This window comes from Mauremys reevesii, linkage group 9, assembly GCF_016161935.1.
Source record: "Mauremys reevesii isolate NIE-2019 linkage group 9, ASM1616193v1, whole genome shotgun sequence".
Taxonomy (NCBI): Eukaryota; Metazoa; Chordata; order Testudines; family Geoemydidae; genus Mauremys; species Mauremys reevesii.
In genome coordinates this window covers 82,840,059-82,866,617 of record NC_052631.1, presented here as the reverse complement: position 1 = coordinate 82,866,617, position 26,559 = coordinate 82,840,059, and the positions used below count along the sequence as shown (strand labels likewise).

Sequence of the window (26,559 nt, the reverse complement as noted above, 5' to 3'; positions counted from 1 at the left end):
ATTCTTCTGCTGATCCAGTCATTGTCTCAGCAGATCAGAATATATAGTTCTGGCTTATAAAGGTCATGCTGGCATTGCTCATCTGGTGCAGCCTAGAGGAGCAGAGGGCACAGCACTGGGTCTGGGACCTGCGGAGGTAAAAATCTCCATTTATTTCAATGGGGAAATGGGGGCTGCTTTGTGTTATTGACTTTGTTCATCTTAAATCCGCTGCCAGATTTGAAAGTCTTCTCCTGCAATATTCTGGGGTGGGGGTGGGGACCAAAAAAAGAGATGAAAATATGCGTGTCAGTTCGAAAAGGCAGGGGGTGTACCCATTCCTGGCCTAGCTCAGAGACTGTGCATATTTAACAGCTGGGTTGTCCCCGCTCTCCATCACTACTGACGTGATGCAGTAAGGATCCCAGAGTCACCTGCAGGGACTGCTTCCATGTTTGACTTTAGGCTTGGCACAAAGATTATGGAGACTGACAACAAAGACTTGGCCTTTGAGGATATTGCAACAGGAAAAGCCATTATGACCAGGTGACACAGTTAGCAAATGTGGTATCATGTAGGTGATGTAAATGGTGTAACTGAACGCAAAGTGATATAATTTACGTGCCAAGGGAAGGAAGAATGGGTAGTAGCAAGAAAAACACAGCCAAAAGAAGATATAAGATAAAGCAATTTCCAAGTCCACTTAGGGATGAATTTGACTCCTTGAGACCATTATCATGATGGGAGCAGGATAACCCCTTGTGTGCCTGCATTCCCTCCCTATGTGCAAATGATTGATTCCTGTTTTCTAAAATATCCTCTCTTGCTGTAGGTCCAGTGCTTCCTGCTGCCATGGCTCTTCTGGCAGCATCTGATTAGAGGATTTTATTCTTAAGAATAAGAGAACAAGAAAGCCGGGTCAGGGTCAGACCAAGGTCCATCTAGCCCAGTATCTCTCTACCGACAGTGGCCCCCAATGCAGCCCCCCTGAGAGAGTGAACCTAACAGGCAATGATCGGATCTCTCTCTCCTGCCCCATCTCTCCATCCTCCTGAACACAGAGGCTAGGGACACCATTCTTACCCATCCTGTCCTAGCAGGGCTTCAGCATCGCTCCATATTCTTCCAGTCACCTTCCTTTGGTTTTGTTTCTCTCTGTTTTGTAACAAGTCTGCATTTTTCTTTGGACTTTCAACTAAAATCAATGTGGTGAAATCAATAAAAGTACACAAAAAGGGGGGGGGGGAGAATAAATAGAGCAGAATTCCAGACTAAATTCCAATGAATTCCTTGAAGAATTGGGTGCCCTGGCTCAACTTCCTCTAGGCCAGTGGTTCCCAAACTTGGTTCATGGCTTGTTCAGGGTAAGACACTTTGTTTACCTGAGTGCCCGCAGGTATGGCTGCTCGGAGCTCCCAGTGGCAGTGATTCACCGTTCCTGGCCAATGGGAGCTGCAGAAAGTGGCGTGGGCCGGGCCACCGCTTCCCACTGCTCCCATTGGCTGGGACCGGCGAACTGCAGCCACTGGGAGCTGCGAGTGGCCGTTCCTGTGGACGCTCCAGGTAAACAAAGCGTCTCGTGGCTCGCCAGGGGCTTACCCTGAACAAGCCGTGAACCAAGTTTGGGAACCACTGCTCTAGGCTAAATAAAGCCAGATACTCCAAATGTGGGGAGTATTTTCTTTCAGTAACCTCTGAATGACATATTTATTATTAAGACAAGATAGGTGGGTAATATATTTTATATTTATTTATTATTTATTATTATTTAAATTGACCCTACTTGGGCCTTGAACCTGAGACCCCTCTTTCTAAAACCATGAGATGCTAACACTTGAACTAAAGAAGGAAGTCTGCTAGCTGGAAGGAGTAGCAGGCTGATTTTCTCTTATGTGGGCCAGCCACTAAAGGAGGCCAAAGAGTCAGGTTCTCCTAGTATGGGTTTTGTACATTTTTTTTTTTTTACAGTGTGCTAGGTGCCTCTCATAACAGATGATCTGATGTGATTCTACCCTGAGGCACTTACAATCTAGTTAGGAACCGACAAAAATAAATGCATCCTTTTGAGTCTATGTGGGCGCCACCTCCTTTGTGTCACTTTATGAAGAAAGTTCTACGTACCGAGGAGATGTACAGCCTAGTTCAGAGACCAAGGACTTCTCTTTCATTGTATTCTATTTCATGGAGGCAAAAGACAGTTTACTGGGAGAAGAGCTCAAATCCCTTTAGTTCTTGTCTTGTGCTTTACCCACAAGACTATTCTTCCCTAAGGCCAGTGCCGCCCCTTAGCATGTGCAGCCCCAGGCACGTGTTTCCTCTGCTGGTGTCTGGGGCCGGCTCTGCCTAAGGCAAGGCAAAAATCAGGCACCTTGCAAAAGTTTAGCTGCAGTCACGCATAATACCAGGCAATCAATAAATTATGTTATGAGCTAAAAGTGAATCAAACCAAGTTAATTTTCTATATTTTCTTTCTGCTGTTTGATACATTAGCTTCATACAGGAGGAGGTTCTATATTGCCTAGCAAAATTTATACATGAGTGATGCATTATATAAGCCACTAAAGCATTTCATAGTTTACAGTGGAAGAGTGTTCCTGCTCATTATGTGAATGAGAGGAGACTGCTGCATTTCGCATGACATGTATAATTTAGACACATTTAGTTCCAGGACTATTTGGAACAAGGGATGGAGAGAAACTTTAAAAGGTTCCAAGTGACCGAGTGCTCTGGAGTTTTCCAAACCCAACCGTCTAGTGCAAGACCATGCCAGCTTTTAAAGTGCACAAATAGAGAAATATCTCTGGAACACAACGGATTTCTAATTAAATCCTTTGTGTGGAAAAAGAAACAGAAATGAATTTTGGCCAGTCTGTCTGAAACAGGCAGATGTTCCTTAGCTGAAAAGCTATCAAAGATAGTTCAGCCAACAATTGTTAACCATACCACTGAAAATGGACAGGAGACATTAGAAGCTGTGATTAGAGGAATCTTACCAAATGTCAAGGCAAACGACCTCATGTCATTTGAAGCTTTTTCTTGAATTTTTATATATATATATATAAAGAAAAAGCTTCAAATGACATGAGGTTGTTTGCCTTGACATTTGGTAAGATTTGTCTATATTTCACATCTTGTTTTTGTCCATTTTAGAACCTGTCTGTAAGCTAGGTGGTTCCAGATTCAGGAAAGAGCTCAGCATTTCAGCGGTCCAACTTCAGTTCAGCTGGGGAGCCAACTTTTGAGCAGCTTTGATGTTTGTTAGAAAATATTTATTTGAATTAGATCTCTTTTGCAAAGCAGCTGTTTAAATGACAGGAAAAACATCTTTGGGAAATGCTAAGCCATGTCTAAAGAAAACCCAAATGCCACCATGTTCTGCAGTTGACATGAGCTCTTCGTCACACAGCCCAGTGTCACACATTTGAGTCTTGACGAGCAGAAGCCATGCAGCCATGTTCAGCAAAACTCGTAAGCCTGTGCTTAACTTTCAGTCCCATTGAAGTCAGTGAGGTTTAAACATGTGCTTAAGTGCTTTGGTGAATTAAGGGTCTTATTGAGGGGCATAGCTTCAATCCCACAAAGACTTAAGTTTAAGCATTTGAATAGTCCTATTGATTTGTTTGTAGGACCAGAGCCTTCGTGTCTAACGAGCTGTAGTTATCAGCTGCCAGTGTCTCTACCACATTGTGGAGTGATCATGTCAGATCTGTGGATTTATATCAGTGTGACTAAGATCAGAATTTGGCCAAGCATTTTCCCAGCATCATGAGCCTTTTAAGCAAATATGGCCGTTAGACATCTTTGAGCTGTTACAATGTGGCAGGTTTATGTCCTAACCTTTGAAGGCCATGAAGCAATTAATGCAAATTCCACTCTCTGTAAACCCTCTGAAAACACTGTTGCTTTATTTATGTATATTATGCTTCAAGGACAACTTTGCACGAGACAACAGATGACACAAAGGAGTCCCGGGCTGTATAAATATAGAATCATTTTATTTTATTTTGGTTAACAGATACAATACAATTTTTGACTACGTAAGAAAGCGGAGTTTTCAGTGCATACATTCTTCAGCCAGACAGGGACAGGGCACCCAGACATTCCATAGTGATTTGAGTAATACCATGGCACTTGCTTAGTTTATTTTCCTTAACTCCACAGTTATTGGGCTTTCCCAGCTTTCATTAACAGCTTTGACAACTCAAGGTCTAGGGAAAAATGAATTGAATAATAAGGCTGGGCTGGCTCTTGTGAAACAGGATTATCAGGCAGGCAAAGATACTCTTTGGTTCCTGCATTCCATGCTAGTCTTCGTGAGTAACCATATCTTTTAAGGCATCAGATTTGGTTGGCATGCCAGTGAGCTTTTGCAGTCCAGCCAGGAACTGGGACTTTTTGTTCTTCTACACAATATGGAAACAACACTTGATACAAACAAACCAGAGCTGTGGTCGAACAAGGGAAATTCATACCTCCTCTCCTGTTCTCTTCTTCCAATTAATTTTAAGAAGAAGGCCCTGTGTTTGAGTTCAGAATTGCATAATCTCCTATAGATCCAGTGCTTTGTAGCATCCTATCTTGTTATGGACATTTTGCTGATGATGTTTCATCAGAGGCGTTTTATTCCATGAGATTGCCCAGTTGGGACTTGGGAGCTAGAAACCTTTAATCAAGACCACACCCTTGTAATTGTATTAAAAGCTGACACTTCCCAGGTAAGATGGGGTGTGACAAAACAGTGCCACTGCTGAAGATGAAATGTTATTGAGAAGATTTATGTTTTAAGCTTTTGACTACCTGGTTACAGAGTAAAGTGCCAGCGAACACTCTCCACAATAGACAGGAAGCAGAGAAGAAGTGATAAAGTGCCAGGGCCTTTTGACTGCCCAACAGAGTCACAAGAAAGAGCAGTGTTCACATTAGAGAGAGATCCAAACTGTGGTGTTTGGAGATATTTAGATTTGGACCTCAGTACAGATCCAAATTTAACAGGGGGTCTAGATTTAATGTCCTCATCTGAGCCTACTACAGAGAAAGGCCTGAGCCATGAGATTTTCATTTTGATTGGAGGTGCCCTAGCACCCAGGGGAGGGGAGATGGGTCCAGTGTCTGAGTTTGGGCCCTCCAGCTGGTTAAGATAAAGTGAAAGAGGCAAAGAGTGATCAAAGTGTCTGAAGGAGACAGGAGAGACAAATAGACTTCAGCTATAAATCCACCAAATTTTAGCTTGCTGGAGAAGCTGGGTATTTAAATACCCAGAAGAGAAGAAACATATTTTGTTCAGGGACATGCTACCGGGACAGTTTCTGATAGAGATAAAAAAGCCATAGTCCCCAACTCTAGCCAATGTAGGAAGTCTTAGGATGGGAAAAGGTTAAAGTTAAAGGTGAAAAAAAAGAGACCTGTTTAGCTATCTAGTCAATCCCCAGCAAGTACAGGATACCTGGGCAATATCAGACTGAAACCAGTTGTACACTTGATCTTAGCCAAAAGGCAGAGAAGAAGCTACTGGGAGAAGCCAGGAGGGAGGCTAGACATGAGCTGAACTTTCCATGAAATTAAGTGTTAAGATACATGGATAGTAAGGAAAAGGGGGAACCAGGGAATATAGATGTCAAGAAACACCAGAATAATAAGATGGTTGTGGACCCTAATGAGGTACTTATCCTCGGCCTCTTATCTGACCCCAGGGTTCATCAGGGGAGATTCTTGCCCCTGAATGGTCAGAGTCCCTTTCCCTGATACTTGCTAGGGAAAAAGAGAAGGGGAAAGCACCATAAAAAGCCCAACAGGTTTACACTGATTAATAACAGTTGTCATTAAACTGAATCAGATTAGAAAGGCAGGTGACCAACTGCCCTCTGGAGTCAAATAGGAATCCCTGAGAAGTCTGAAAAATCAAACATTACATCACTTAGCAATTCGGCCTCCTCTCTTCCTCCTGCCAGTAGATCAGCCTTGAGTTAGACTCGAACCTGTGAAAATCCCTCCCTTTTACCTTGAGCTGCACTGCTGATGCCTGCAGGAATGTTACAAGCCCACCAGATTCCTCTTGCTCCCTGTTTTCTAACTGAAGCTACGTAACAAGGGGAATAAAGGAGAGCCAAAGATGCTAACAGCCAAAAGGAGAGTCACTATAAACTCGAAATGGGAGGGAACTGTAAAGCAAGCCTGGCCCGCAAGCATTAGTGAAATGTTTAGTAAAGATACTTAACTCTGTTACGTCAGGGGGTCTCCATCTCTCTCTGGACTAAAATGTTACAAACATAATCATATAGAGGAATTGCTATATTTGCCTCTACTGGGTAAACTATATACACCAATGTAAGGAAAGAACAATAATTAAATTAAGGGAGGAGAGGAAAGTACAAACAAAATATTAGTAAATAAAATACAAGACACATACATGAATAATACTTGTCAGGTAATAGTTCAGCTGGTTGCATTTACCATGAAGAAGAGAAGAAACTTCCACTCAAATAAAAGTTGGAAACACATATGTCCAAACCTTGGTCATTTGCAGTTTTGTTCAGGACACTTCTTAAGTGCTTTGAGGCTGACATAAAGGAACCAAACCCTCCCACCCTCAGATAGGGATTAAGGGGTTGTTGTCCTGGTTCTGATGAACTGGCATCTGGCATGGTTAGCCCTAGATGTCTCCTGATCTTTGAATCACAGAGACGTCCTCAATTTTTAGAGGCCCATCCATGGACCCAGTGATTAAGATGGGTATAATTTTGCAGATCTCAAGGAAAGTGCCCAGGCCTGCATTTCTGTGTTCTCATGTGACAGAAAAACAACTGTGATGGATGTTGGCCAAAAGCCATAATAAGACTCTAGATGCAGTGCCCCCTTAAATAAAGGCACTCCCTTGGTTCCACTTAGAACACAACCCCTGCATCCCTTTGGTTTCATAAAAGCCTCTGCAAATTGTGTTCTGAAGAAAGGGGAAGGGAAAAGATGCTGAGTTTTCTTGGAAGCAGCTAATTAGCACAGCAGTGTTTCCAATTTTATTTAAAAAATGGAGAGCACATTTATATACTTGCAACTGTTATTTTTTCCCTAGGCCTCCTTATATTTAGGATTTGCAAGCAAAAGTTTTTTACACACTGTAATTTTCACAAGCTTAAGAGCAAGGTACAACAGCAAAAACTGTCTCACATTGACACTGTTAATGCTAGACCCAGCAGAGTTCTATATTGGAGACATTTTTTCCATTTGTCTTGTGAATAAATTATCTGCAAACCAAGTGCTTAATTATTTGACCAGCTCTATAGATGGTCAATTTATTAGTCACTGAACAAATGATCAAAAGAGCTTTTTGTCACTCTTTAGATAAATTATTCCCCAATAGGCTTCTCTCATTATTTGACCAGCTCTCGTTAACACATAGTTATTACAATACAAAGAAGTGCAAAAATGACAATAAAGCAATTACAGACCACGACTTCCCAGCAGGTCAGCTAGGAACAAGGGGGACTCATCCTTGTGAATTACTGCAGATCCCCTTTTTTAAATGGGAGCCTGCATGCTTTCTCCAGACTAATTCAGGAACTAAAGAGAACCAGGATTACAATCTGAGGATCCCCCATTTCAAATGTTTTACCATTCACAGTTAAGAGGGTGCTGGGCTTGGGATTTTTGTTTTGTTTTTTGTTTTCCCCTGTGATAATACCTGAGTCTTCTTTCATGCTTATTTCAATGTTATCAGGTCTACCTAGTAATTTGAAAATGATTCCAATGTTCTGAGAGCGTTTGGTCTGTTTTCACTATGCTGGAGGAGTTAGGGAAAGACGAACACATTGTTTGCCAGGTGCTTTTCTTCTTTCGGTTTGTGATCGTTTAAAAAGATCTCTCCTCTGAAGGAAAGAGGCCATTGCTAATGCCAGACCTAGGAAGGGAATGGAGGGGTTTCCTAGGCCTTGGAAAAATCACCAGGGAGAAAATTAATGTAAAGCTCCTTTTCCCAGGTTATAATTTAGGCAGTTACAGGCTTGACTGTCAATGAGCATCTTTCTCAGCCTTGCTTTAGACTTGAGACCCTAGATGCTTTACTCCTGCCTAAATTTTTAATGTCAGCTGAGATTACTTCACAGTACATTAAATTACAAGGATTACTTGCTTACTTGTGGGGTTGCTGCAAGGAGGAGATGGGTGTGCATGCTGGCAAACCTACAATTCCCCTGCTGTACATAGCATGTGGGGAGTGAGGGGCAGGTCACTTTGAATTTCTCAGCTGTGTAGATCCATGATCCAGCCAGGCCTGACTGCAAAAAGCTTTGATTTACTTGCTTGGGGCATTACACACCACAGTAGCAAGGTGGTCAGGCTGCATGGACTCCAGAAGTACAAACCTAAATGTCAGATTGCTCCTAGTGTGGTATAGGTTGGTATTCAAAAAATCAAACTGTGTTTGGCATCAGCAGTGGAATCTAGGGGAAGTGCTTTCTATAAAGATGTGTCCAGAAGTTAAACAGAATAATTGTGTTAAACTGTTGGTGTCCCAGTGGCATATGGCCTGCATTGAGTGCACACACAACGGAAAATGTATTTGTCTAAATTTATAAAGTCCTTATCCAAAGACCTAGGGTGCTGAACAATCATTATAAAATAATGCACTAATATAAATTGTTGTTCCCACAAAGGAAAAACCTGGGGAAATAGATGAGCTGTGTAGTGTGCCCAGAATGCAACCAAATCCAGGCTTTCTACAGGTACTCGAAGTACCCATGCTCTGTGTATGTTGTATTGTTTTAAGGACGGATCCCAGAAGATGTACAAACACCATTAGAATACCAACCCTAAGCAAAACAATTTGGATATTTCAAATACATTTTGGGAGGGACAATGAGATTCCCCATGTTTTTAAAATAATGTACGCTTTCAAAATCCACATATCAGTGTTTGGGGCTGCAGTTCTTAACTGATCCCCAGACAGCATCTGAGCATATAATCCTTGCAGGGTCTACGTATGGCCATCAGAATCAATACTGTGGCACCCATCTCCGTGACTCTTGTATGGAATCAGCAAAAAGGGATTGAAATACCTTGCACATCTGCAATTGCTACTGAGCAATCCAATGTGGGGAGTGGGGAACAATTTTGGGCTGCAGCTCCTATTTTTGATTCTGGTATGTTAACTAGATAAGCTGAAATATACCTTTTAAGGTAGCTGCTCTTTAAGGGTTTCCATTCACAGCAGGGACACTGTCAGTTTCCTTCTCCTCTTTTTACCCTAGTCCTTTTAAACAGCCTGTACAAATGGTGGAGGCATGTGAGAATCCAGCATTGCTGAAAGAGGTGCAGAGATTGAACTGGGCTGATTACACTGGAGGGGCAGAATAGTGGACGACGGAGTTGTAGTCGGGAGGTGGGCTGTGGCATTCCAGGTTTGGATCCATGGGCAGGAGGACTGAGTCTTCCAGGGTGAAGTCCATGGTGTCCTCATCAATCTGTATTGCTGGCTGGTATTTCACAATCTCATGCTCTGATAACATGGATTCTTTGCTCTTGCTGACAGCTCGCTGCCTGTTTAAAACAAAGACAAACAATCCAATATTCAGACCCTTTCCTTATAAAGCTTTGCTCTTATCTGTCATTGGCCTAGTATCTGTCTTTTCAGGATCTCAAAATGCATTACTGAACTGACCCTCACAGCACCCCGTCAGACAGGTAACTATTATCCCCTTTTTACAGATGGAGGGACTGAGTTTGTGACGTGCTCAAGGTCGCTCAGAGATTCAATAGCAGGGCTGGGAATAATACCTAGGAGTCCCTATACCCTGTCTCTTTCACTCACCACGAACCACCCTCCAATGTACTGTATGTATCTTGGTTATAAATGCTCCTGTCATTGTTCAGGGAATGTGACATTTTGAAAGCAGAATCCTGATCTATGGTTTTTCTTTAAGTACAGTAAAAACTGGGATTAATGAATAATCTATGACACACTTCGATTTATAACAACGTGGAGAGCAAGAGTGCACTTTACGTTCACTGTAGAGCAAATCTGTCTCACACACATACTTTGTAACCGTTTAAAACTATAGAACAGTCTTTCAACTAACTTGCATGATGCCCAAACTAGTGTCCTGCAACTGGTGCTATTCAAGAGACCTCGGTTTGATTCCCAGCTGCCTTCTTTTACTCTAGAGCAGTGGTTCTCAACCTATTTACCATTGTGGGCCACATATGTGGCCCCACAATGTGTTATGTGGTCTGTATCCAATACTACCTGAGGATGTCACATGGGCCACAGTTCTGTGCTGACTGGGCTGCAAGCAGCCCTGGGGCCACAGGTTGAGAACCATTGCTCTAGGTGATGATGTGGGGAAAGAAACAATTTAAGTTGCTAAATAGCAAATCCTATTGGTAGAACTAGGAGAACTCCAAAGGGAGTGTGGACCAGTCTTCATCAGATGCCATCACATGGTGGCTTTGAAGAGAGGCTCACTTGAACCCAAAAAAGGTAATTATATGCAACCTCATAAATAATATTTTGCTCATCTATAACATCTTCTGCCCGAGGAATTCAAAGCATCTCTGTGGAGGAGATTTGGATAATTCAGAAATGGTGGTGATAAAGATCCAGATCTGGAGGTGATTCTCTGAACTTGTCCACTGTTGTTAGGACTCTATAACTAACTGATCTGAGTCTCTTTGCAATAATTCATAATCACAAACTGACTCTGATCACGGCATTGCTTGTATGTCACTTCAAAATGACTCCTGAACATGCTAGGGAGAGTATAAAATCAACCAGTTATATAGTGCTCAGACAGTAGGAGAATATATATCATGTGTACAGGTAAATACAGTAACTCCTCACTTAATGTTGTAGTTATGTTCCTGAAAAATGTGACTTTAAGCAAAATGATTTTAAGTGAATCTAATTTCCCCATAAGGATTAACATAAACAGGGGGGTTAGGTTCCATATATATATATATATAGTCCACTATATATATATAGTCTTTTGTCTGGTGAAAAAAATTTCCCTGGAACATATATAACACAGTGTATGTTTTAAACAAACAATTTAATACTGTTCACAGCTATGATGATTGTGAAGCTTGGTTGAGGTGGTGAAGTTAGATGGTGGAAGAGGGTGGGATATTTCCCAGGGGATGCCTTACTGCTAAATGATGAACTAGCACTTGGCTGGGCCCTCAAGGGTTAACACATTGTTGTTAATGTAGCCGCACACTCTACAAGGCAGCACAAATGGAGGGAGGGGAGACAGCATGGCAGATAGAGACAGAGACACACATCCTGTGTGTGAGAGAGAGATGCACATTGCCCTTTTAAGTATGCTGACTGCACTCTAAGTACATTGCCTTTTTAAGTAGATCAGCAAGTTGAGACAGCAGCTGCTGCCAGCAAGTGCCCTCCATCCTGAGCCCTGTCGTGTGTCTCCCCCCCCGCCACTCTATGGAGATGGGGTAAGCAGGGGGGGCAGGGGACATTCTGACATTAGCACCGCTCTTCCCCTCCCCGCCCTGCACAGCAAGCAGGAGGCTCCTGGGAGCAGCTCCAAGGCAGAGGCCAGGAGCAGCACATGGCAGTGGGGGGAGGGACAGCTGAACTGCCGGCAATTGATAGCCTGCTGGGTGGCTGCTGCACAGGGAACTTAGGGGAGCAGGGAGCTGATGGGGGGCTGCTGCTCTACCCTGGTTCCAAGCCCCCACCAGCTAGCTCCAATGGGTTGCTCTTTCTGCAAGCGGTGGACAAAGCAGGCGGCTGCCAACCAACGTTATAAGAGAGCACTGCGCAACTTTAAACGAGCATGTTCCCTAATTGATCAGCAATGTAACAATGAAACAACGTTAACTGGGACGACTTTAAGTGAGGAGTTACGGTAGTTACTTTCTAATGGCCTTGAAACAGAAACAGTCTTCAGAGAGGAGATTTGACTATTTATTATTATTTTATCTATATTGCAGTAATGCATAGTGAGCCTAGTCATATTCCCGGGCCACGTAAGTGCTAGATACGGTACAAACACAGAACAAGAAGAAAGTCCCTGGCCCAAGGATCTTACAATCCAAGCATAAGAGACAGGGAAACAGATACACACAACAAACAGAGGGACTGCAAGGAAACAATGAGATAAAACTGGTCAGTATGAAAAGCTCTGCTCACTGCACACCAGCTGTTTAATCACTGGTGCATGTTTTTGTAGGCATCGTGGTAGAGGAAAATATTGACTGCAGCATCATGGGTCAGCCTACCTCAGACCCAGCACTCCTTCCCATTTGCTAAACAGGGTATGGCTGATTGAGGGTGGAGGTGTGACCCTGCTTTATAGAATCATAGAAATGTAGGGCTGAAAGGGACGTGAAGAGGTTGAGGCAGGATTAAGTCAACTTAGAACGTCCCTGACAGGTGTTTGTCCAACCTGTTCTTAAAAACCTCCAGTGATGGGGCTTCTACAACCTCCCTTGCAAGCCTATTCCAGAACTTAACTATTCTAGTTAGAAAGTTTTTCCTAATATCTAATCTAAATCTCCCTTGCTGCAAATTAAATCCATTACTTCTTGATCTACCTTCAGTGAACATGGAGAATAATTGATGACCATCCTCTTTATAACAACCCTTAACATATTTGGAGACTGTTCTCAGGTCCTCGTCTGTCTTCTTTTCTTAAGACTCAACATGCCGACTTTTTTAACCTTCCTCACAGGTCAGGTTTCCTGAGCCTTTTATAATTTTTGTTTCTCTCCTCTGGACTCGTTCCAATTTGTCCACAGCTTTCTTAAAGTGTGGCACCCAGAACAGGACAGAGTGCTCCTGTTGAGGCCTCACCAGTGCCAGGTAGAGTGGAACAGTTACTGCCTGTCTCACATATGGTTTTCCTGCCAGTACACCCCCGTATGACATTAGCCTTTTTCGCAACTGCATCACCTTGTTGGCTCACATTCAATCTTTTCCGCGGTTGAGCAGATTTCACCACTGTTTTCCCACTTAAGTGTTTATGCTCTAGAACACTTTGTTGAAAACCAGATCAGCAGGAGATTCGGTTAGTCCAATGATTAGGTCACTAGTGGAGGACTTGGGAGACCTGGGTTTAAGTCCCTGTTGTGCCCAACATTTTCTGTGTAACATTGAGTTCAGTTCCCCATCTAGTAAAAATTGAGATAATTGTACTTCCATGCTTCACAGGCTGAATTCATTAAAACTTGTAAGGTCTGTTCTTGTACTATGGTAATGTAGACTATTTAAATATCTAAGATAGCTAGACACAGCCCAGACTTAACAAGGAGGTTGCTACTGGGGACAGCAGACTCATAATATTCCTATTTTTTATTTCCTGTTGTCCTCATTCTTCCTGTGCGTTTGTTGCCTTCCCTCACTGGTTTCAGGACAGAAAATGTCTTTTTTTTCCAGAAAGAGAGCTAATGTTGCTCAATAAGTTCTGGTACGATAACCTTAGACTATCTGGTCTCTGGCCTTGGAATCCTGAGCCTGGAATTGAAGTTCGCTGCGAGCTGCAGATGTCACCAGCCTGGTTATTAGAATTAGTATTGGTGTTTTCATTGTAAATGTTAATTGTTCTGGAGAGGTGGAGGCAGGCATGTCTGGTTTATTGTATTGGCTCAGGTAATGTATCGTTTTATGTGTATGTGCACCAGCCAGTTTATAATGGTCACTTTTGAGTCATTCAGTCTTGTAATTCTCCATTGTTTGGGGAGTTTTGTGTGTGTGTTGGATGTACTTTGCATATGCCAATCTATGAAGTCATTCCAAGTCAGTAGCACTTGAGATGTTGAGCCAAATTCAGCCATCATATGAACTGGTGCAACTGCCTATGACTTCAGTGGGAGATGCGCCATTTTACAGCAGGGCCTATTTTGGTCCAATGTGGTTGTCCTCCCCAAAATGTCAGTACCTCCTGCTCAAACCCAAGACAGGAAAATGAAAACATGATTCCTGCATGTTGATGCAGAAATATAACCACTAGGATGCTTCTTGCGTCTCTTCAATAAACTCCAGTTCTGAGACTTCCAGGGTACAGAGAAGTAAACTGTGCAGGCAAACTCCGTGGTGCTGGCCTCTTAAATCTGGAGTAGGAGTTGAACCCAAATTCCTTGCATGGCAACGCAGATCACTACTCACTAGGTTGCCTCTCATGGCTGAAATAAGCTATAACCCTGTGGGTACCAGCAATGTTGTTATCAAAATCTAAATTCTCTTCTTTCTCATTGTCCAGAGGAAAACACCAGTGGGAATTTCTTCAAAATGCCATACACTTGGCAGCTTTTCCATCCCCTCTCGTTAGATAGAGTCTCCCTCTGGAATAAGCGGCAAAACTGTCTCTCTGCTCTACTGTTTATTTATGTACTTTTCTTTTATTACCTAGCCCTGTTGACTCTTGTCAGCTGACTCCACAGACATTCTGGCTTTTAATTTGCCAGGTATTAAAGTCGTCAATGGAGACAAGGAGAAGCACGAAAGTATCTGTTTAACTTGGCCCCGGGCCTGTGTGCCTTGGAGTGCCAGATAAAAGAAATTTTATCAGGGTTTAGTTTGGCCACACAACGAGAAACTTTCAGACCCTTGTTGGCTTCCACCAAGTGTTCTCCTTGTGTTTCTGTCCCCTCTAGGGCAGGGGAATGGCTCTGTCTGTCACCTAAATCACACTGATGTTTGAAGAGAGACTTAAACAGTGACATTTAATATTTGCTCCCAAGCCAGAGAGATGATGAGTTTGATCCGAAGTGACTTCTGTGATTAACCGTCCATGGCAAATTGAAATGCAATTAACTTTCAAAAATGTTCCTTTCATGCAAAATGTATGTCCTAAATTAAAACAATCCAGGGGTCTTTACATTTTACCTTTTAATGCTCTAGAATGAAATGTCAGTAAATATAGTCTTTTCTTGCTCAGCAGCAGGGAAATGTACATATGCTTGGAATATATATCGTAGTGGTAGGCTGCAGCTTCCTTGTTCTGACTGTCCTTGAAATCTCATTTGCTACATAGAAACTGCCACATAGGATCAGACAGTTGGTCCATCTAGTCTGGCATCCTGCCGCCAGCAGTGGCCAGTACCTAACGCTTCAGAGGAAAGCAAAAGCCCTCTTATAATTACACTCCTAGTCAATTGTGCAATGTTGCATAGGAGAGAAAAATCCTTCCTGAGCCACACAGGTGAATAGTTTAAGGCCCAATGCATGATGAGATTCAATTACCCATAGTATTACGTAGGTACAAATGTTAATAATGGCTCATACAATGACCTAATCCTGTTAAAATCCAGCCACAGTATTTACCTCAGTGAATTCCACAGCTTGACCTTCTGCTGCCTAAAGAAGTATTTTCCTTTATTGATTCTGCCTTCACTAACCTTTACTTTTAAATTACCTCTCCTCATATGAAAGGAGAGAGTAGAAAGAAGGGATTGGTTAGTTTTCACTATGCCCTTCATAATGCTGAATGTCTCAATCAAGTCCAGGGGATTATATGTGTGGGGAGGGTGAGTTTCACCTAAAATACATTTTGAAATTGGCCCAAGACAGTAACATCTTATACAGGGACCAATGCAAAAATCCTTGAATTTGTGCCTACAGGAATTTGTAACATTTTGGGGGGAAGAAATCTGAACATTGCAATTTCCACACTCAAAACACACGGAAAATGCCACTTCTGTCAGGTGCAAGTTTGTATTCAGTGCTAGTTGGGGAAACTCCTGCTTCACATCCATGAGATACACTTGTGAGACTGTGCCTAGCTCACATTACACACTCAGTTCTGGGCTCCTCTGCACCAGGAAGATGGCTACAAACCGGAGAGGTTTAAGTGTAGAGCAACAAAAATGACTAAGACTAAGACTAAGACTAAGACACTGGAGGAACTAACTTATGAAGGAAGATTAGAAGAAAGTGAATATATAGCTTGGCTAACCAGTGACTCAGGGGGACATGCTAATCACCTACAAGTCTTTGCCTTCAGGCTTTCTTTCTACAGTGCCCATACCCTGGTGCCTAAGCCCTCTTTGTAAATTGTAAATACCAACAGAGGGAGTTGATAGGTTTGGACCAAGTATGTATAATCACAGGCCTGTCTACTCTATTAGTAGAAACTTGTCAGAGGACCATACTACAAAACACTTGTGTCCCATCCCAGTTACAATACAGTTAAAATTTGTAGCGAGGATGGGAGCTTAACGGGGTTAATACTAGGTCATATGACTTGACAAAAGACGTGGACAAGTCCAGTTTAGCTTGGTAATGTGACATGGTTAAAATATGCTTAGGTCCCTCCACACTACAGATTTTTACTATATTCTACCTGGGCTTCCTGTCATGGTGAAGACGGGCCTTGAAAGTAGTGGGATGAAACGAAGCAAAGGAAAATTTAATATTAGGAAATGTTTCCTAACAGTGAATGTATTAGGTTGGGCAGGAAGGCCGGGGAGGCTGTGCAGAATATACCATAGGGGACAGTCTTGCATTAGCTACAGGGAAGTGGACTAGATGACTTAATAGGTCTCTTCCATCTCACTCTTCTATGAACCATTGATTCTGGCTTGAAGGTAAATAACTATTAAAACACCCCAAGAACTGGAAGCTCATTACTGGGGCTGTTTATTTTTCTGTAAGAGGGAGTCGGTTTCTAATGGCCTAAAGCTCAGCTAGGAATGCATGAGTGAGGACTGTAAGAGTATTTCTTAGGGGCAGGAGACAACAGAGCTCTAAATAAGTGAGGACTTCCCAGGCTTGAGGTAGAACACTCCTTCCTAGTGCTGTGGAGCTGCTCACATTGCTCTACCCAAGCACCTAGTCTTAACCAGGTAGGCCTCTCTGGCCCTTAAAAATCCTGGATGTGATCAGAGGCCTTGTTCAAGGAAAGACGGGCAACTGAGCTATGCAGCAGCAAGTCTACCAATTTATGCCTGATGCTTATCTCTTGTAATAATAATGTGAAGTCAACTGTGGAGCCGCCTGATAGCTTTTATAGGGACGTATGGAGACACTTTTCCAGAGTAATAGTAGGTATTATTTCATTGAAAAAATACCAGAGGCTTTAATCACTAAGGTTGTTTTTTCTCTAATAGTTGTGAGTCTGATTCAGAATTTGCTTCGATGAATCTGCAGTGAGTACTGTGCACTAGAAATCCAATACTGCTTTCCTTCTGGCAGGATCAATATCTCACTGGTCAAGTGGCAGAGGAACTTGAAGCGTTACGGTTAAAAATTCATTCTTTTGAAACATTCATAAGGTACCTATATATAGGCTGGACAATAACCAAATGCAAAACAAAGCTAAAAGGGAGCCACAAAAGGACCAATTCACCACTGGAATAAGTGATTGCAGCTGTTTTGGCGTCAGTGGAGTTGTGCCTGATTATGCCAGTGATGAATTTGGCCCAATCATCTCAAATATACAGCCAACCCAAATGAAAGGCTCTGGCACAGTTTCCCCCACACCCAGGATGGTCAATTCCCACTGAACACAAGGAATAGAGGGCTGAGAGGCCATGCAGCGTACCATAATGAGCACAGGAACCAAGAATACCTTAGTTCTAGGGACTCTTGCCACTGCATGACTGTGTGACCTTAGACAAATTACTTAAGCCAAAATTTTCACTGATTCTGAGTGCTGCAAATTTTGGACAGACCCAGTCTGGGTCCTTGTGCTAGGTGCTGTACAAACATAGAGATAGGTATAGTCACTACCCCCAAGAACATATGTACTAGTAACAAAAAGAAAAGTCTTCAGCTGTAATCATATACATCAGCCTGGAGCAACCTTATCTCAAACCTCTATTCACTTGAAAACAGGATGTAGCAATAGGAATTCTGACTGACCCTTCTGAGCCACTTTCTCTGGGTGAGTAGTGACCGCAGAGCATGGAAGATCCCAGGGCTGTATATGAAAGCCTTAGTTGTGCTGCTGTGTCTCTAAGGCTACGTCTACACTACAAGCTACAGGTGTGATTCCCAGGTCAATGAGAGCTATCCTGAGTATATATAGTAGTGTAGCCATGGTAGCATGGGCGACAGCAGTAGTGTCTTAGCCATGCCGACTATGTACCCACAGGGTTTGGGAGGGTTTGTCCTCAGCCCAGCTAAGCTGTGCTGCTGCCGCCTGTGCTACCAAGGCTACACGACTATTCATACTCAAGCTAGTTCTCATTGAGCTAACGTGACTATGTTTATGCGAGCTGGGAATCACATCCCTAGCCTGGAGTGTAGATGTGGCCTAAGGGTCACCTTTTCCTACAGTCTTTCCCCAGACACATCATATCTGAACAGGAACGCTAGATGCTGCCAAGTGTGATTGTTTGGTTTGAATCCTGTGCACTGAGATTGCCTTAGACCCAATCCGGCTCGGGCAAAGGCACAGCCCTCAGCGACGTGAGCTGGAAGCTGCCTCTTGGTGCCTGCAGCACATCAGCTGAGACCCAGTCGGCTGGTGTCAGGGTGCTCAGCCAAGATTAGCCTGAATAATTGTTTCAGAGCAACCGAGCATAATTAGATCAGACAAAAAAAACCCCCAAACAAACCCCACACCCAAGCAAAAGCCAAGCCTGCTATAGATCTTAATAATAACTTGATTAAAGAGTCTCCAGGAGGATTTTAAAGCAGTGCTTGGTGCTGGCACGTTAATGTTACAAGATGAAACCTGACACACTATCCTCATCGTGATGTCCCACACTTCCTCGAATGCTGATTTAGATGCAGTCCCTCTTTTGCTCTCATAAAGCCAACGTAAAATGCTTCTGACTTCAGAAATAGTTATTACTTGTCTAACAGGATTCCCAGGCCCAAGGTATCAGATTCAGCCTCAGTAAACTCTTGACACCAGCAAGGAGTGCTGCCAACTTTTCAACTTGACGGAGCAAGCGAATGCAAGACAAATAAACAGTGAGATTTCGGCAAAAAATAATAAACGCAGCCACCCTGGTTTAGAAAACATGCTAAGCCTTTGAAAGCTTTTGGGTAAGAAGAGGATGACTGTTTCAAATGGGTCCAGGGTAAATGTTTTTGATAGAGAGAGATACACAATTAACAAGGGTGACATTATCTCCCCTGCTAAACTAACACTCTTCTCTGACCTCTCCAAGCCATTTGGAGAATATTACAAGTGCTTCTCAGGGATGTTTTTCAAGTTACAGGCATGTGAGATCAAGGGATGCCATGTCCTGAAATGAAAGGACGCCAAGACCTTCCATAATTAATATCTAAATGAATGTATCACTTGGGCCACAGAGATTCTGCAAGATGGTTTCAAAAAAGAGTCTGGCAAAAGGGTCTTCTCAGCTGGGGTGAACTGAATGGAAAAACAGGCCAAGGACAAACACTCCTCTGTCCGCCATGAGATTGCTGAAGTCCTGAGAATGAGGTGGGGATGGATGCTGCTTGCTGCAGGCCTTGGCTCTAGATTAGATTTCTGTTCAAATGCCCATGTGTGGACTGGCTGACACAGGAAGTACCTGGTGTACTGTTATGAATAGAATACCCCAAAAGATATGGATTTAGGAGACCAGATTTCCAGCTGGGGATATTTAATTGGAGCATGAAGTCAATGGAATTAAACCAATTGACACTAACTCAGGATCTGGTCCCGTGTTCAGAAGTTTTATTTGAGGCTTGAACCTCTACAGAGCTGGGCTGGAAATCTCACAAGAACAAACTCGCTCCTGGGGTATCTAGTGTGTCTGCTTCGGAATGGCAATGCCATTAGAGAGCAGCCTGGCATGTGGGAATTTGGTGCTTCTGATGCCTGCTGAAAACCTGAAGGGACAGGAAAGAAAAATCCACCAGCTACTCATCTGAACACTTCTGAATCTCAGAAACAAAAAAGGTTCATTCAGACGATTCTAAAAAATGGGCAAATATCATCAGGGGAGGGAGGGTGTTTTATTTGAATCAGTGCACCCACCCCCAGTGTGCATGTGTGCATGTAGACAAAGAACTTTGTGAGGATGCCTGCTGTCACCTTTTAGGTACAATACTGGGCCCTTAATTCTCCCACCATCCTGCAGAATGAATTCTGCTGAACACACTGAATTCCTTTCCTGCAGGACAAGTGGAATTTGAAAGCTTACATCAGTTCAGCAAGGATAACATGAGCCTGCTCTGTAACTTTTATCACATATCACAGACTGAGTCTACTCCCCCAAACGATAACGGGGAATTCATGGAGCGCAAGTGTGAAAAGCCAAGGCAAGCTTCCATCATCCTTCCTCTCTGTCTGTCAGGAGCAAGTCAGTAGCCTCTCTCAAGTCCTGACTGTTGCGCTCCGACTGTGCACACTCCGAAATGAGCCTGCTAATGCTATACAGAAGCAGTGCAAACTTCTCCCAATATATACCACACCTCACAAAGAAGGTCAACTGTGTTCTGTGGGGAATTGTAGAAAATACCATTGTGGAAAAGCCATGTTGAATTTAACAGGGAGAAGCCCAGTCAGTAGGGTTCTAAATGTCTTAGATACTACGGTGATAGGTCTTACAGAAAACTCCAAGCAGTTTGATTGAAATTTATTGTAAATTCCTAACTAACTGAACAGAGAATGAGATCCTTCCCATAGATTCTTTTGAAGAACTCTGTAGCAGAAATACTATTCTCTCTGTTTGCCACTTGCACCATATTTCTGGGTCTTAGGGATTAGACCCTGAAACAAGCCAACTTTATTTGAAAGTCTGACCCCTCTTTGAATATGATGATTCAAAAGCATGAGGCAGCTTCTCCTTTGGAAAAAGAGTTAATTTGATTGGTGGTGCATCCTGCGCTGAGGTTGGCGAAATTGGTTTTAGTGCTATATCAGACTAATTAATGTTCACACTGTGTGCAGAGAAACACATGTATGAAACCCATCTAGAGGAACAGCCTTCCTTTCAGAAGTCTGGGATTGTGTTTTATATGCAAACTGGTACCTCTTTTCTCTATGCTGTGACCAAAACTGAACTGTGCCTCTTCATTTTGAAATGTATTAACCATCCTCTTTCTGTTGTAATCATGAAGCCCAGAGCTGCTGGTGCTGCAGACTAACCGTGTTCCATTTGGAATCAGAAACTTTTTTTAAATTTTTTTTTACAATCTTTTCTGGGCAGGACACCGACTCCAAAGAAATGTTCCCAAAGTACTCACGCTAGAGCCATAATCCCATAAGGCCAGGAGCGGATTTCCAGCCTCTTCAGGCTTTTCATCTCATCAGATGTCAGCACCATCCCGCTATCCGACTCGCTTTCCTGTACAGCAAAAGGAACAGGACATCAGTAACATAGTAACTGAAAAGACAGCGCTGCAGCTCTCTCGGATTGACAGCAAGGGGGAAAAAGCGTGATGGAGAATTTGTACTGGGCAGCAATTAAAGCCACTGGAGAAGGAAGAGCAAAGGGGCCAGTTCAAACACCAAGTTCCAGCTGGAGTCTATCCTTCTCTCACTTACTCTTCTGAAGCATTTTTTGTGTTGTGATAGGGGCCAGACTCTCAGTCCTACAGGCTGAATTCCCTCATTTGTCCACAGAGCAGGTAAAGCCCAGGCAGGAGCAGTGCAAGGTTTCCTCATCCCTGGAGAGGCTGCCACTAGGTAGGGTGACCAGACAGCAAGTGTGAAAAATCAGGACAGGGAGTGGGGGGTAATAGGCACCTATATAAGACAAAGACCCAAATCGGGTCTGTCCCTATAAAATTGGGACATCTGGTCACTCTACCACTAGGTGGGGTTGAGGTTCCAAGGCCAGTTCAGTTACTGGCCTCTCAGGCACTGACTGCCGACAAGGAAGCCATTCGTAGTGGTGATTATTATTATTATTATTTTTTTTAGGTACACAGTAGTGTACCAGGAGCTGGAGTGAGACCTACCAACTCATTCCACACACAGCACCAAAGAGTCTTCAGATGAGCATTTGCCAAGTTTGGGTTGGACTCAAATCAACAACCTACAGCGCTAACGCTCTGTATTATGGCCCCCATTCAGCCAAAGCACTGGCACACGTACTTTAAAAACTCACCTCTATGCAGAAAAGCACTTAAAACACACACACAACTTTCAGCTCTTCCATAACGCCCACTGATTTGGAAGTTAAGCCCATGTTTGTGTGCTTTTGCTAAATTGGGGCCTATGTTACCGTTCCGCTTAGCCATCTGGGCCCCTTGGTACTTTTTGTTTAGTCTTTGAAAATTTGCCTTGTTTTTATGGAGTTAAAAATGTTATTGATCATTTTTCAAATGGCCATAAAATGCAGTGATATGCACAGGGCTCAAATAATGTATACAGACGGAAAGACATTAATAGTGAGGGAAGACTGTGTCAAATAAAAGAAAGCAAACATAACTGATGATTCTTCTCTCTTCTTTTGGCTTTCTGGTATTTTAAAGAGAAATTCTACATACACATATCACAACAAGAAGCTTTTTGCCATTTCAAACTTGAAATCTGTTAATAAACATGATGTAGGGGTACCTTCTAGATTGCGGAGCTGAAATCTGAATGAAGGTTTATAAAGTGCACATCCATTTATAGGTCTCCTGAGTTAAACACTATCTTAAATATCTTCTAGAATTGCTCTCCCTATTAGAAACACTTCTTACTGAACTAAAGAAAACATAAGTGTGGTACCAGATTAGACCACACAAACTCCTTGCAAGGAATACGCCACGGTAAACATATCTTGCAGGGCTCCTTCTTTGTACTCAAGTGGACAAAAAAAATCTTTCATCTGTCCTGCAGAGTTGTGAAGTTTAGGTCTAACAGATAAAGTGGTGTTAAAATAAAAGGGAGGGGGCTCTGATTCAAAAGTTATGATTGTTAATTTTTATTAGTTTTTATTATCAGCACTAAGCTTATGTCCAGAGGCCATGAATAGGGCCAGTTTGCCATCGCGCTAGGTGCAGCACAAATTGACAGGTAGACATGGTCCCTGTTCCAAATAACTATAAAAATTTTAAATGAAAACAGGTTTTTTTTGGAGAGGGTGGGGATCCTTTACAACTTAAATACTCTCCTTCAAAGTGGCATCAACAGCAGCTGTGCTGTGCACCAGGACCAAAAAGGGAAACTAACTAGAAATAGGAACGAAACTGTGATCAGTCTTATTTCAGCATGCAATCTGAGTGAAGTGGAAAAGTGAACAAGTGGCATAAAGAGTGAACAGAAAAACAGATTGTTCTCAGGGAATAGTAACACAAGTCAGAAAACGTGCTTTTTTTTTTTTTTTTAAACTATATGGGGTGAAATCCCAGCCCCACTGAAATCAGTGCAAGGATTTCACTCCAGGTTTATGTCTTAACAATAAGTGACCCCATAATTTATTTCTCAACCACATATTTATCTGAATTGCTGCTTTCATAGTATCTTTAAATGACTGCAAGAAAACTAATAAAAAAACTACAAATAACAAGCACGATTGCAGGACAAGTGTGGTTGTGTACTTTGAACTATTTGAAATACTGACCTAATCAGTATTAATTCCTTTGGCATTTAATATACTGGCACTAATCCTTGTGCACTCAGAAGTAAAGCGGATGACACAAGGGCTATACTTATCTAAGATACCCATTGCAATACCACTTTAATTCTGCCATTATTTTAATGTCACCCTCTGTAGGAAAAATATTACCACCAAATATGTACTGATTTTAGAAATGCCCCTCATGAGGAGATCTTTGGAAGAGAGATGCAGATGCAGGCAGTTGGTCACTATTTGTGATAGCTGTCTGTCCAGTGAAAGTACTTGTGTTATACAGGGAGACAGATCTCTATCCCTGAAGAGGGAGCATACAGCGGTTAGCGGGAATTCTTACCCTACAGATCCCTAAGATGGTGGAATAGGGATGGAGGTCTAGAAACTGAATATGGCAAAGGAATAGGAAATAACAGGCAATAGTTCTGCACTGGCAAGAGGATAGACTAGAGATCTGCTTTCTAGGCTAAACTGTAGTTGGACACCTCACCCTTCCTAGCAGAGAGATATTCATCAATTGGAGAAGAAACTCCCTGCACAGGGGACATGCAGGCTGGGGAAAGCGAGCGAGCGTGAGAGCACTCCCCGCCTGGGAGAGCATATGGGCCATAGGGAGAGACAAAAATGTGTGCATCCTCCCTGACCTTTACTTGCTCCACAGCCTGTGGGTGTTCACCCTCTCCCTCAGTCAGATGGTCTCCTGAGGGCTTCTTGCTGTGGAGTTTTTGAGCAGCCAGGGGCTGCCCCACAGTGCCAGTGGCTCTGGCTTTAAGGCAGGAAGCATGGCAAGAGATGATACTGAAGTTCACAAGGAGCTGAACTACAAAAGAAGCTCCTGAGTTATTTTATACGGAAGGAGAAGAGAGACAACTAGATGCCTTATCATTGTGACCCCAGAAGAGGCCACATGAAGTTCCTGGCACTGAGCAGAGCTGAAATAATCATGCTTTTAGCCTCCATTTGAATTGCTTCATGAAACAAAGTGCAGGATCCCATTTGCTCTCCTGGATCCAGGGCCAAAGCCCCCTTGGGGTTTCTCTCTCCTCTCCCAGAATGAAGCACACACATGCTCCAGAAACTCTTTCTGGCCCTGACGACAGCAGGCCTGCAAACCTGCTTGAAGGGGAATGTTCACCTCGCTTACCTCATTCATCACTTTCTGCTTCTCCACTGGCACCTCATCAAATGTCTTCACACTCAGCGGTCTCTTCTTACTGTTATTACTGGAAAGGAGAAGGGTGAGAGATCAGTGCGCAACCATTCATGATAACCTTGTAACTTTCCTTTTTTCCCAAGTGGCTGCGGACCGGGCTCTGTAGCTCAAACAATGTCCCTGACCCAAAGTGCATTGGATTTTCTTCTACATCTTGTAACTAGTTAATAGGGCCCTGACAAGCAGCATCCATATATGAGTTATAAAATGAGACCCCCACCTTGGAGCTGCTGACAAAATCCACACTACCAGGGCTTCAGATAAAAAGGGACAGTTACATGGACAACCCATAGTATTTTAAATTACAGGATAAGGGCTAGGTTCTGGATTTTCTTGGCCTACCAGGGGAAAGTCATATGGCCAAACACCACCATCATTAGCAGCCATCACAAAGGACAGGACAGGGATGTATACATGTCCCCTGCCTTTCCTGATCCTTCCCTTTCTATTCGGATGGCAGACCATGGTCAATGCTGGTGGGAGCGCCAGCTGCACCACCTTAAGTGCTGTAGCAGTTGCCACGCCTGTGTGCACTTCCACAGCACCCAGCAAGGTGTGCCAGCTGTCTGTCTCCTCCACACACAGAATGCAGCCAGTCCTAGCCATTCTGCATCCAACAGGACAGGGGCTTCTAAAGCCGCTATCCAATTCCTAGATTTTATTTTTATTTAACCCATCTAAATGCAAAACATTGAAAACCAATTAAAGAGCCAATCAGCCCTAATATTTATTAAAGCAGAATGAGAGCAGGGCCAGAACTGGAAGCTTTGCAAAGTGTTATTACAACTCCCCCAAACCTTGGTGGTGGGTCAGATAAAAGAGAGGCTGGATCCAACTATCCCAGGCTTTGTTTCTGCACAACCCAATGCACAGCTTCCTTGGCCCATCTCTAGAAGGGACCAAGCCGTAAGGCACAGAGGGAAACTCAGTGACACTCAAAGCAAGCCCTTCTTCCCCAGAAAAGTGTTCAAAGCCAACTGATACAAACATGTGGGGGACTGAAACCGAAATCACAGGAGTGGGAGCTTCAGAAGAGGATGGTCCATCTAAAATACATGGGATTGATAGCCTGCCCTAAAGGCAGCCAATGTGGCAAATCACTTTGGGGAAGGAGGAGGGGTCAGCAATGTGTCCGTATACAGACACAAGTGTCCATGGTAAATATTTGAGGTCCATGGGGGGTGCTCACCTTGGGCGGCTCCCCGCAAGCGGCTCTCCATCCCTGCTGTTGCTGGTGCAGATGTGGCTCTGCATGTTGCCTCAGTCATCCCCCCGACCCCAAAGCACTGACTCTGTGGCTCCCGGCCCATTGGCCGGGAACCACGGTCAATGGGAGCTGTGGGGGCAGCGCCTGCGGACGGAGCAGCGCACAGAGCCGCCTGGCCATGCCTCCGCGTAGAAGCCGGAGGGGGGGACATACCGCTGCTTCCGGAAGCTGCTTGAAGTAAGCACTGCCTGGAGCCTGCACCCCTGAGCCCCCCTCTCGGGCCCCAACCCTCTGCCCCAACCCCAATTCCCCTCCCACCCTCTGAACCTGTCAATCTCAGCCCAGAGCACCCTCCTGCACCCCAAAACCCTCATCCCCAGCTCCACCCTAGAGCCTGCACCCCAAGCTGGAGCCCTGACATGCCCCTAAACCCCAACCCCGTGTCCCAGCCCGGAGCCCCCTCCCACACTCTGAACCCTTCACCCCCTCCTGCACCCCCAAATCCCTCATCCCCAGCTCCACACCAGAGCCTGCACCCCCAGCCGGAGCCCTTACCCCCTTGCATCCCAACCCCCTGCTCCAACCCAGAGCCTTCTCCTGCACCCTGAACCCCTCATTTCTGGCCCCACCTCAGAACCCGCACCCTCAGCCCAGAGTCTGTACCCCCTCCCACACTCCAACCCCCTGCCTCAGCCCGGAGCCCCATCCCACTCCCCACCAATGTCCGTCACTAAGTCCAGTAATT

The 26,559-nt window shown here is 43.8% G+C and overlaps 1 protein-coding gene across 2 annotated transcripts in view; it reads right to left on the bottom strand.

Moving 5' to 3' along the window:
- Positions 1-4,263: 4,263 nt before the first annotated feature.
- The window catches only part of LOC120371478 (vascular endothelial growth factor receptor kdr-like), a 122,634-nt gene continuing 100,338 nt past the window's right edge, over positions 4,264-26,559 (bottom strand). For both annotated transcript variants that reach the window (XM_039487257.1, XM_039487258.1), the window contains exons 26-28: positions 24,539-24,617; positions 21,077-21,177; positions 4,264-9,507 (exon numbers count right to left, since the gene is read on the bottom strand). In XM_039487257.1, the coding sequence (XP_039343191.1) occupies positions 9,303-9,507; positions 21,077-21,177; positions 24,539-24,617 (385 nt within the window). In that variant the 3' untranslated portion in view covers positions 4,264-9,302. The remainder of the gene's footprint in view (positions 9,508-21,076; positions 21,178-24,538; positions 24,618-26,559) is intronic.